Source organism: Otolemur garnettii, unplaced genomic scaffold (assembly GCF_000181295.1).
Source record: "Otolemur garnettii isolate 467f Iridium unplaced genomic scaffold, OtoGar3 scaffold00033, whole genome shotgun sequence".
Lineage (NCBI taxonomy): Eukaryota > Metazoa > Chordata > Mammalia > Primates > Galagidae > Otolemur > Otolemur garnettii.
Genome location: NW_003852428.1, coordinates 15020096 through 15033411, shown reverse-complemented (window position 1 = coordinate 15033411; position 13316 = coordinate 15020096). Strand labels below are relative to the sequence as shown.

The 13316-nt window shown below is 42.1% G+C and overlaps 1 protein-coding gene across 2 annotated transcripts in view; it reads right to left on the bottom strand.

The window, feature by feature from the left end:
• Positions 1-3655: 3655 nt before the first annotated feature.
• The window catches only part of FAM173B (family with sequence similarity 173 member B), an 18271-nt gene continuing 8610 nt past the window's right edge, over positions 3656-13316 (bottom strand). For both annotated transcript variants that reach the window (XM_023513085.1, XM_023513084.1), the window contains 3 exons: positions 12422-12559; positions 11088-11138; positions 3656-4205 (listed from right to left, as the gene is read on the bottom strand). In XM_023513085.1, the coding sequence (XP_023368853.1) occupies positions 4035-4205; positions 11088-11138; positions 12422-12559 (360 nt within the window). In that variant the 3' untranslated portion in view covers positions 3656-4034. The remainder of the gene's footprint in view (positions 4206-11087; positions 11139-12421; positions 12560-13316) is intronic.

Sequence of the window (13316 nt, the reverse complement as noted above, 5' to 3'; positions counted from 1 at the left end):
AGGAGGAGGCTCGGGATTGAAGGACCTCACGAAGGAGGAGGCTCAGGATTGAAGAATTTCATGAAGGAGGAGGCTCGGGACTGAAGGACTTCATGAAGGAGGCAGCTCAGGTTTGGCTCAGCAGTTCAGCAGCATCCCCAGGACGGGGACGGTCCATCTGTCTGCCCCACCAGCACAGCATCTTAGCTTCCATCTTCACTTTTCTCCCTCATGGTCACAGAATGGCGGCTAAAGCTCTGGGTATGGTGACCTTATATTGCATGTCCAAAGGCAGGAGGGATGCTCACTCCTCATGTATCTCCTATTAGCAACAAAACCTTTCCCAAAGTTCCCAGCAGACTTGTCCTCAAATCTCCCTGGCAACAGGGTCACATGCACACTGTCCCCCCTGACACTCACAGCAGAGGGGAATGGAAACAGACAGTTGGCAGGCCCCTGTAATGAACATATTGATCTTGACACCTGAAAAACTAGGGGATCTCTTAGCAATAGAAAGGGGAGAATGGCTCTGGGGAGGGAGGCAAGCAGTGTCTGCATACCTCCTTCCCAGCCAGCTAATGTCCCTGCTCCAGGACAGGCCCTGACACACCTCCCTCCAGGCCTCCTATCTCTCCTCTTCCAAGACAAGAAGCCTGGGTTAGAGGCCTGCAGACTTTGCTCCCAGCTGGGTGAGGAATGCTCCACGGTGGCCCAGATGACTTCAGGTATCTTAATGAAGGGCAACAAGACACACCACACGACCAAAGGGAATACTTCTGTGTGTCTGTCTGTGGAGACTTAAATAGACTCCTGCAGTATGCTCTGCAATGACAAAGAGGACTTCCTTGTAATATGCTCAGCCAGGGATAAGCTAAGGACATAGAATAACTAGGATGAGCTTAGAAGTTCCTGGACCTCAGAGTATTTATTTCTTCACTGGCCAGAGGAATGGTTTCCAGATACATGGCTCAGATGTCAAGAACTATGGCTTGTCATAGTGTACCGCGTCTCTCAGCCATAGCCTCTAGAAGTCTCTCTTCTGAAAAAAAATTTTTTTTTTTGCAGTTTTCAGCCAGGGCTGGGTTTGAACCCACTACCTCTGGCATATGGGGCCAGTGCCTTACTCTTTTCAGCCACAGACACCACCCCTCTTCTGAAATCTTGTAAACTAAGTTTCACGTACATTTAATGGAGCTAAGTATTTGAACACCAGAACTGAGCAAGAGTCTGATGGGAATACCTGGGACACCTGCATCCTGGAGCCTTGCTATCAGAAGATGATGAATTCAAATGGCAATTCCCTCAAGTCCTGGGCCTGAATGTTGATGGCAACCTCCATTGCTATTCATCACAGGTCCTCTTAGGCTATTATCACCCTAAACCATATTACTATAGTTCTATTTAATTGTAAATTTCATCAAATTGGCACTGTCCTCTGATTTCAATCTATAAAGACATATAAAATCTGATGTTTGACAGCCGGATTTCATTCTATGATTGGTGTCATATGCAAATCTGATCAATGTCCTTAACCTAATAACCACTAGAAATTCTAATCAGCCAGTCAGAGAAGCCACAATAACCTCTACAGGAAAATCCTTACTGTATAGTTTGATTATCAAGCCACAATTTTAAAAACAGCAATTAAAGATCCTGCAGACTCAATGAATCACAACACTTCTATGAAATGGTCCCATTTACTATGAGGTTGCAAGACTCAGCACCATCAAATTCTTAAGAAACTAAAGGCACTCCAACAAGTTATAGTAACTCTGCACACAGCTTGATACCTCTTTAAATCTGCCAGGACACCTGGAAAGTTGCTGAATCCCTCTCAAGTTCCATAAAACCTTCCTCTATCTATCACATCTTCATGTCAAGGAGCTACCATGGGCCCCTCTCCAAATGTACCCAGATTACAGGCAGAACTGGCTACAGTGGAAGGTGACATGAGAGACACACACCAAGAACTGCCCTCCCACCAAAGCTATACACCACAGGAGAGAACTCATCCTTCGTGAGGAGATCAGGGGCCAGTGGGACAGGGGCAGACAGTAGCCACCAAAAGCTTGGAGATACCTGCAACACTCCACACCATGTCCCAAACATACACAGCTGCCCCCATCCCATCGCACTGTGATTCTCTTAGAGAACTTTGCACACACCAAGACCAGCTTGCTTAGTTTTTTGTCTCCTCCTTCTAGAATATGAACTCCAAAAGGCTAGGAGCCTTGCACATCTGTTCACTGTGGAATCACAGCGCTTATCACACAGTAGATACTCAACACTTATTTGCTAAATGAATGAACATGTCCCCAGATGGTTCTCATTTAAATCCAAATTATCAAATTGACCATATTTTTGTTAAGTTTAATTAAAGACATGACTTTATTAAAAGACCTTATTTTATTAAATCCCCACTGAGACAGTTGGGTGTTGAATTACCAGTGTGACTGGCTGTCCCACTCCTCTTTGTGATAAGCAGGGATTACTCAAGTCACCATTCAATATTCTTACTTCAGATACATGGACACATCTACTCACATCAAAGGTTTTCCTTCATTTATCTTTTATTTAAATCAGTCAAGTCTCTTCTCATAAATGAGAAATATTAAATAAATGGCTGCTCTCATAAAATAAAGAAGTGACTCACAGAAATAATCTGCAACTCCCAAGAATAATCTTTTCCTTAGTAACTAAAACAATTAATACCCAATTAATACAGACCAAACACTATGTCTCTGACAGGGCACAGTGGCTCCTGCCTGTAATCCTAACACTCTGGGAGGCTAAGACCAGCCAAAGCCAGAGTGAGACTTGTCTCTACTAAAAATACCAAAAACTGAAGCAAGAGGATTGCTTAAGCCCAAGAGTTGAAGGTTGCTGTGAGCTATGATGTCACCATGGCACTCTACCCAGGGCGACAGCTTGAGACTCTGTCTCAAAAAAAAAAAAAAAAAATCGTTATATCTGTAATTTTTACAAAGGGGGCTCCAGTCCCCTGTTCACTTATCACTATCCCAGTGCAAGGACACTCAGGAAGCTAAGGCTCACAGACAGTAAGTCACAAGTCCATGGCTTCCTATTGATGGCAAAACACGGATCAGAACCCTGGTCTGGCTAACCAAGCTCACAATCGTTTAGTTCGCTACTAATCATTACTAATGGCCTTACTGTATCATGTGCCTTCTCTGAATACCACATTTCTTTAAATCTAAGATGCTGTCAATTGTATAACAGATGACAAACACCTACATGCTGTACACGCTGCCAATGAAAGCTATAAATAAAAACACCTTCAACTGGGAGATGTGTCACAATTTCAGAAAATGTTAAAACGCAAACACGTGTATACACACACATCTACATGCATGTGTTCACAGCTGACCAACCACCTCCTTAAGTTGACCCAATTTTCCTAGACTGGACATGCACCATATGTACACATCAGTACAGAACATCTAGGAGTTGACCACTTTGTTAGAGTCCCTGGGGTAGTCAACTTACAAAAGTTTCACTTTATACACATCTTAGATTCAATAAAATACAGTAATACAGTAATCTGGCCTTGGAAAAATTATTCCTAGGGAATGTTATCAAATATAAATGCCTCTCTGAAAAAGAAAATAAAAACAAAATGCCTCTCTCAATCTTTTAAAAAATGAATTTTGCCATGAAGTACAAAAAAGAAAGAAAACTTACATAGGATTAAAGCTCTAGGAAACGACAAGCATTTGCTAAGACATTACTCTCTAAAAATCACTCCTCCTCCTTGGTGGCATGAAGCGTGCTCTCTACTGTGAAGAGCGGCAGGCACCTCGCCTACCCAAGAAGGATGGTGCATCCTTCCTCCCTATCTTCTAACTTCTGTTTGTTTTCTCCAAAAGTTAAGGAAAGAAATAATTTCTCATTCTATACCAAAAAAAAAAAAATGCTTTGTTGCTAAAGACACAGCTGCTGTAAGTCTCCACAGACTCAGAGCTGACCACCACCCTCTGAGAAAGGCACTCTCAGCAAAGCGTACATCTGAACGACCAACTCAAGTATGCTGACCTTCAGGACCTCTTTTCACCTCCTCTAAAAGTCCTCGCATCATATGCCCACACAGTGTCTATCCCCTCCCCAGTGATGTGGTCTGGGGTCCAGTGTGGGAAAGGGAAGCGGCAAGCAATGACTCTCGCATCATCCTCAAGTTCAAGTTCGAGTTTCTTCTCCAACAGCTGCATCTGTGGGGAATAACAGCCATTAATTTCAGCGAGTGGTGAATCAAAGGAAATTATTCTAAAAAGTCCTTCTGTGTTTTAGGAGTCCCTGAAAATACTAGAACAAAAATTACTAGTTAAAAAGATCAAAAGAAGGGGAAAATAATAAATAAAATGATCACTTCAGGGCACAAATATAACACATTATAAAAAAATCCATTCAAATGCAGAAGACACATTAACCATAGTCATAAGGGTATCTTTGAGTATGAATTATAAAATGCACCACTTTAGGCATATTTGCAACATTTCCAGTTTTCTGACTAAAATCATGATGTGGCAGTCATTAAAATAAGAAATTGCTTTAAATTATTTACCTACTGAAACATTTCAATATACTCAGTCTCATATATCTAAGACATATTTTTCCATACTTTTAACATCCCTGAAATCAGGATACATGATACAATTGACGTTCTCTTAGAATTATAATTGGCAGTATTTCTTTCTTAACGGCAATGTTGCATCTTAAAATCCACATCATCTAAAGTCAATGAAATGTGGTATAATTAGGCCAGGAAAAACACATATACATTCTGTCAACTTGAAATACTATGAAATATTTCAAAATATTTCAAAATTGTTTTAAATGTATCCATATATACTGATAATGATTTTTCTTTAATTTTTATGTGGGGGAGTCCTCACTATACTGTGCCTGGGCTGGTCTTGAACCATGGGCTTCAAGCAATCCTCCTGCCTTGGCCTCCCAAACTGCTGGGTTATAGGTGTGGGCCACTGCACCCAGCCCTGATACTGAATTTCTTGATAGTCAACCTAACTTATATCACTTTTGTATTTTTTTTTTTTTTTTTTTGTAGAGATAGAGTCTCACTTTTGCCCTTGGTAGAGTGCCATGGCATCACACAACTCACAGCAACCTCCAACACCTGGGCTTAGGCAATTCTCCTGCCTCAGCCTCCCAGGTAGCTGGGACTACAGGCGCCCGCCACAACGCCCGGCTATTTTGTTGTTGTTGTTGCAGTTTGGCCGGGGCCGGGTTTGAACCCACCACCCTCAGTATATGGGGCTGGCGCCCTACCCACTAAGCCACAGGCGCCAACACTTTTGTATCATTTTATTGCCAGTCTACTGATAAAGAGTTTTTATTATTTACTAAAAGTATTGACATTTTAATTACATCAATAAATTAACACCTGCTTAAAAATATATTGATAACTATCACATCCCAAATACATTTTTTAGACTTTCTTTTTAACTTATTGAGATAATTTCAAACTTCCAGAAAAGTTGCAAGAATAGAACAACGAATTCCTGTATACCTCTATCAGGTTCAATTTTTAACATTTTGTCACATTTGTTCTCTTCCTTCCCCTAAGGACATTTCTCTAACCCGTCTGAGGAAAGGTTGCGTACAAAGCATGCTCTCCCTCATTCCTTCATACTTCCGTGTGTATTTTCTGAGGAAAAAAAATTTCTAACATTATCCTAGCACATATATTATATTCAGAAAATTTAACATTGTGTTCCAATGATAATAATTCCAATAAAACTCTTAATTTTGTCACTGTCCTAGTAATGTCCCGTATGACACTTCCCCAGGGCAGGATGACTTTCACGTGTAGCTGGGAGGGTCCTTTGCTCTCCTTTGATCAGGAGCAGTTCCTCCATCTGTCTTTGTCTTCCGTGACAATAACGTTCTTTAGTGATCAGACCCCACGGCCCTCACTTTGGGCGCTCTGGTGTGTGTTTCTGACTTGTTCCATGTGGATACAACCCCCTCTGCAAGGCTGTGAGTAACCAGGGATCCTCCGAGGCCCGGGAGGTCCTCTTGCTGGTGACATTAACCACTCAGTGAAAGTAGAATCTGGGGTCCACACAGTGTGGCTAATATTTTTCTTTTTATATACTTAATCAGTTGTTTGTAAAAAGTTATTTTCAGATGATGTAAACATCCCATTACTCATCAGACAGTAGCCATCACTGATGAATCTAGCCAGAATCAATTTTTACTACACTGGCTGCAAAGTAGCAATTTGCCCATTCCATCAAATCTTTCAGATGCATTTCCTCTGGGCGCGTGTCAGCATTCTACTATAGGGACGAGCTTTCCCTTCTCCCTCCCTCCATTTACCTATCTATCTACCATTAAGTCTGAACACCTAGATTCTTATTTCATCCGATGGCTTATGATCCACTGTATCATTGTTCTTTCTCATGCTCAAATTTCCTTAATGTGGCCACAGGGAGCCTCTTGCAGCTGGCTTCTCTGTCCTTTGGTCATGCTGCCATCAAATATTTTGAGCATTTCCTCATACTCTGGCTCAACAACATGATCCAGGCTTTTGTATCTTCCCTTTCCCAGCCTCAGATTATTTCTCAAAAATTCTTGGTTCCACTTACTGATATTTAGAAACCAAGATCTAAGCAAAAACTACTTCCTTTAAAAGTAACTAATCAAAGCAAGATGAACGAATCAATAGTGCTTTCCATGAAGGTTTTCTTCCTGACCTATATTTTATAAAAGTGCTTAGAAAAATTCCTCAACACAACCTGTGGCTAGAGTGAAGCAAACTTCTAATTCTTCATTAGAATCAATACCAAGACAACAAAGATAAATTTCATTAAGCATGGAAAGATTTCTACTCCTTTAACAGCCAGTAAAGAATTAAAATTAAAAAAAAAAAAAGTTTTGCTACTTAAGGGAAAAATTAAATAAGCAAAGAATGAAACAATATGCATTTTTCCAAAATATCAGAGATTTCTTATGGCAATTTTGTTCATAAAAAGGCTAATTGTAAACTTATTCATATTACTATTATTCTTTTCCCTTTTACAGTTTCTTTTATTTCCAAATGATTGTCATATGCTAAGTCAAGATAAAACTAAAAATGAAAGGAGCTTTTCAATCATAAGAAATTAACTGACTAAATTACACATAAATATGCAACGAATCTGTTTCTTGATATCACACACAAAGAGAAGCAGTGATGTGTCCTGTCTGGCTAATGGAATTCAGAATTATTCATACAATTATAGGCTTCGAAGTAACATGAACTCATCATATTCTAATTATATCTTCAAAACTTTAAACAAAAGCAGAAACCACCTCAAAGGCATAAAAGGACCAGCCGTGCCCCCAGCAGCCCTGACTCACCAGAACCGCCCCCCGCCCCTAGCACTTGCTTCATTTGGGTAATTCACTCCAGCACGTCTCCCTCCCAGGCTTCTCTCTCGGGATCCTTGCTGGCTGCCCCTTATTTCCCAGACTGCTAATGTCAGAGTCCAGGGCCCAGGCCTTGGATGGCTTCACTCATGTGCTCCCCTCATGGGATCACAGCCACTCCTGGGCTTCAATGCCCAACCCTAACAAACAAATATCACCAGCCCCTGCTCGTGGTCCCCAGACTCCTCCTTCCCCGGGACCACCATCCTGACATGCCCATGCACCCCCAGACTCCCCGTGCCCCCACTGAACTAGCCAGCTCTGCCTGCATCTTCTGCAACATGATACATGGGAAACTTTAGGAGCTCTGGCCAAACACTGAGGTTGCCTGTGAGCCCTCTACCTCTTCCCCATGTGGGATCCGCCAGCTAACCCTGCTTGTTTTATCTTCACAGCACTCCCAGAATTTGACCCTCTCTCCAGTCACAGCATCTCCTGGACCCTTGCAAGAGCCCCCAGCCTCTCTCCCAGCTTCTGCCCACATTTGCCATCTAATCTCCACAAGGCAGCCTGTGTTCCTCCTTCTCAACCCTGGATGGTCCCCACTGCTCAGCCAGCATCCTCCCCGCTCCAGCCCCGTGTCCTCTGACCTGCCCTCACTCTCGCCATGGCCCTGCCTGCTGCTCTCATCCCACAGAAACACTCTCTCTCACCCCCAATGTCACCTTTGGCAGGATACTGTCCCTTGCTACAGACGGCTCCATAGCACCCCCTCCGCAGTGTACTATGGTACACTGGTGTCTCACGTAACATCTGCTCGTCCCATTGGCATCTGAGCACCTCAGTACAAGGATATTCTCTATTTTACTCACAAAACTACTCCATGTGACTAGAACGGGGACTGGCCATGGTGGCCACACTTATGGAATGAATGAAAGGTGACTAAACAATTCAGTCGTGAATTAGCTTTCTTTATTAGAACACGATGATATTTTTATTCATCAACTCGTAACAGAATTAAAGTGAAAATGGTAACTTCTTTGAAGTTATGAAAGTGAACAGCCTCTCACACACTGGCACAAAGAGAAGCAAAGGTCAGAGAGAGTCAGGAAGGGAGGGGTGCAATGAATATTCAGAAAACAGGTGCTAAAAGCCCCGACTTACACATTACACAAGGTGTCCCAAACACAAAAACATTTGTACACCCTTACTACTTTAAAATTTTTTTAAGAAGTTAAGTTGCCTTCTGGGAAAAGCACAAGTAGCAGGTGTGTTTGGGCCATGTGCATTACTCAGCACCTATCTACAGAGTGGTACAGCCGTGCAGTGAAGACGATAGGCCTGGTCCCCAACCTTGATCTTACCCTGCAGTACATCCAGCAAACACTGCCACAGCCACCAGGTAAGTAAACATACAGTGACATATGCAAGGGCAGGGCAGAGTATGCCACAGGAGCAGAAAAGAGCAGGCACTGGCACGCGCCCCCCTTTGGGCCATCAAGGGCAGCCCTGCAGAGGAAAAGATGCTGAGAGTAAGTAGTCAGCGGTGTTCACTCAACGGGCCCAGGCCCAGGGGGACACTAAAGTAGGGGGGGCAAGATACAGCCCCAGGCTCTGGGAAGATGAGCTCGGAAAATTCCAGGGGCTGAGAGCCAGAGAGGCACAGCCCAGGTGAGTCTGACGGTGAATGGAAACCAGTCCACTCCTTGGGCCACACTCAGGCATTATCCTTAAAAGCTGTGACAAATCACAGAACCGCTGTAAACAAAGACATCTTGGTTTGTTCTGCATTTTGAAAGATGTTCCTGGTGCATAAGCTTGTGTAAACATGGGAGTATACAATCCTCAGATTGGATTGGCCAGACCCAAAGGGGATTCCTCAGCCTTTCACATTAACTACATCCCTGTGCTGAACTATTAGGACACTGATGATTTTGAGCTATTAGGGATGACTGGCCCAGTACCAGAAGCATGGGTGATGACTGATGACCCCGGCTCTGGACCCCTCCAAGGCTCCTCTGGGCTCCCTAAGTGTCTACTGTGCATCAGCTGCCCCGGGAAACATTTCAGGGTACGCTAGCTTTATTGAGCCAGCCAGCTGCGACTGACATACTCACTGACGCAGCACGCTGTCCCTGTCCCTCACCGCCTTCCACTTAAGACACTTGATGAAGGTTGAAAGTGGGGGCCCTCCACACACGAAATTCAGCCTTCCAGACCAGTGGAAGCATCCGGGCCCTCTGAACCCCTGATCACCCCAGCATGGCAACATGGGGATGCACTTCAGCTGCTCCACTTTTTTCTTGGGAACAGTCAAATGCTGCACGTCCCTTATTTAAAGATTTCTCTGTGTACAGAAAAATGGGCAACAATTGCAAAGGCATTCATCAAAATAAGAAGACTCTTACTTCCCCTGAGCAAACAGCTCCAAAAACTGAGTCTACCTCAGACATGACAAAAAGCACCAGGATGCTGTGTGGCAGTGCTGACTTCCAAAGGCCACTGCTGCCCCCTGCTGGACCCGGCAACTCCACAACTTCATAATCCCCGCCCTGGGTTCCTCACCCTGCCCTCCAGACAGGAAATACTTTCTATTTTTATAAAGCACGGATTCAAATTAAAGTGAGTAGTCTCCAAAAAGCTAACTTCCATTTTAGAAGGAAAGCTTAGCATCATCATAAGTAGTAAATTACACCAAAATTCCACATCAATTCTATGATCCCAAGTGGGTGGGTGGTTGTCTCTTTTTTAAATAAGCATGAACTGTGCCCTTCCACCTCAATTCACTTCTATAACAAAAGTGAAGATACCCAAGTTTGGTCTAAATTTTTAGGTCTAATGAGAATTAAATGTACAGAATATTATTACTTTCAAGAATATTTAAGAAAAGTGTTTCTAAATTGTCTTTAGAAGTTAAAGAACATCGCAATACACTGAAAGAAACAAATTTCTCAAGCATCTTAAGAAACTGAAACATCTTATATAAAAATTAAGGTATAAGAACAAAACAACAAAAAAAGTAAATTTCCTTTTGTTAAATTAAAAACCGTATCAGTTATACAGTGGCATTTCAGCCAACATCCAATTCCACCAAGATCATAATGGTTACAATTATAGACTCTGAAAAGTAAAAAGGGATTTCTTTCTATGGTCAGTAAACCAGCAATTACAGTAAAAGCATCCCACCATGACCATCTTTCCAGAGGCTAAAGAGGGCCATTTTCTGCACAAAGCTGTGGTATTTTCACTGTTTAAAGTACATAATCAAAGTTCAATACTCCATTCTTTGAGAAATCAGTAAACTGAGATAAATTGAAACTAGTCAATGCTCATCCACCCTTAAAATTATCTTCCTGCAAAATCAGAGGGATGATCAATTCCAAGAGAACATCTCATTAACTTTCCCGGGTGATTCCAGTTGGGTGTGAGTGAACGGCCCTGAAATTGCAAACTACATGAGACACTGGGATCTCATAAAGCCGTTTCCAAACTGGAACGGTTAACGCTTAGGTAGATCGGCAAAAATTTTATCTAAAGCCAAAATGTAAAACTATGACTGAATTTTTTTTGTATTAAACCTTAAGACTCCAAAGTATTTTATTAAACCAGTGAACTGAAAACCAGCGTTCCCTAAACTCTCTGGGAGGCCATCCCTTGGGGCCTGGAAAGACCTTTGACACCACCTAACCCAAACACAGAACAGGAAAGTGGGTACTCACCATCTGCGGCACACCAAAAATGACTACATTTGAGTACGGCGAAAAAGTCACCTAAATGGGATGAGGAGATAATTGGTAGGTGAATTGTAAAAAGCGAAACATGAAACTTAACTTGTTTCACAAAAATGTTAGCAATATTTCATTTTGCCAAATGTTGAGTTTGGTAAAGTCGAGTGTCAGAAAGGCCAGTGATGCCCCAGTGACCAGCTGGGGAGGGTCAAGCTGGTGGCACCTAGGCCATTCACTCCCACTCTACACCAAGCCAGCTTCACAAAAACACATGGGACTTTAGGGCCAGCTGTTTTCTTATTGGTGAACCATCCTGAAAATTCTAGTCCCCTCCTCTTCTCTAAAATATTGTGTAAGAATTCAATAAAATAGTCTTCAGTTGAAAAACTGGGAGTGAAAGTACTCTGCCAGTCAAAATTCTTATTGCCAATAAAATTCTTACTCTGCAGAGAGAGCATTTACGTATACGTGGTGAGAAACAACGTAAGGAAAACGCAAGTGAACTTCCACGAGCAGCTGAGAACAGTAACAGAAAATTCGTATTTAAGAAAAAGCATATCGGCTCGGCGCCTATAGCTCAACCGGCTAAGGCGCCAGCCACGTACACCTAAGGTGGCGGGTTCGAATCCCCAGCCCGGACCCGCCAAACAACAATGACGGCTGCAACCAAAAAATAGCCGGGTGTTGTGGCGGGCGCCTGTGGTCCCAGCTACTTGGGAGGCGGAGGCAGGAGACTCGCTTGAGCCCAGGAGTTGGAGGTTGCTGTGAGCTGTAATGCCACGGCACTCTACCCAGGGGGACAGCTTGAGGCTCTGTCTCAAAAAAAAAAAAAAAAGAAAAAGCATATCATGGGCCCTAAAACAAAATAACAGGGCACTTTTTAGAGTACAAATAAGTTTGGAAGTAATATCTCATGTTTTATGAGGACAAGAAATAGCCGTGACAGTATGACTGGTGGATTATTTTCTCTATCACCCATCTCTGTGTCACACACACACACAATCATGGAAAGGGCTGGTATTTTTCAAGAATGATTTATAAGACTTCCAAATGAGATGGAAAATCTCATTATTTTCTAATAAAGAGAAATGAGTACATTTTAATTTAGCAAATAAATTCTTGGAATTCACATGATGTACCATGTAGAAAACTTTAAGTTTCTACTCTGAAATCGTCTATCTGTAAAATCTATCAATTTAAAATGTGTACATATTTCATGTCAAAATAGCTACTTGGATTTTAATTATTTTTCAGTGTTTTTCAGTTTTACGTCACAGTCGTTACAAACACTGGATTCCTCTGACACCATTCTTTGCCTTACATACCTTCCACAAATCCGAAATATAAAACTTGGCAGAGCCATGCACACCTTCTCGCCAAGCACGGTACCTGGAATACCAAACCAGCCATGGGTTTAATTCATAACCAACAGCCGTGAATCCTTCCTTTGCAGCTGCTATGACCTGTGAAGAGAGGCCAGGATTTATTCAAAATAAGAAGAAAAAAATCAACTTACATAGTCAAATTATACAAATATGTCTTGTTTATGGTTTATAATCCTAAAACATTCAATCCAAAGTATCTCCTTTATTCAAGACACCATTTAAAAATGTATCTCTAAACATAGATGCAAAAATCTTCAACAAAATACTAGCAAACTAAATTCAACAGCACATCAGAAAGATAATTCACCATGATCAAGTGGATTTCATCTCAGGGAGGAAAGCATGGCTTAACATACACCAATCAATGAACATGATTCACCACATAAACAGAAATGAAAACAAAGACCATATGAGCATTTCAACAAATGCAGAAAAAGCATTCAGTAAAATCCAGCACCCTTTCATGATAAAAACCCTCAACAAACTAGGCATAGAGGAAACCTAGCTCATAAGATATACATGACAAAACCACAGCCAACATCATACTGAATGGGGAGAAGTTTAAAGCATTCCCCCTAAGAACTGGAGCAAGAAAGAGTGCCTGTCATCACTTCTGAACGACATAGTCCTGGAAGTCCTAGCCAGAGCAATCAGCAAGAGAAAGAAATAAAGGGCATCCAAATAGGAAAATAAGAGATTAAACTATCCCCGTCTGTTGATGACATGATCGTGTATCCAGAAAATACTAAAGATTCCAACAAAAGACTCCTAGAATTGATAAATTCAGCAAAGTCTCGGGTTACACAATCAAAGTACACATATTAAAAACAATGGA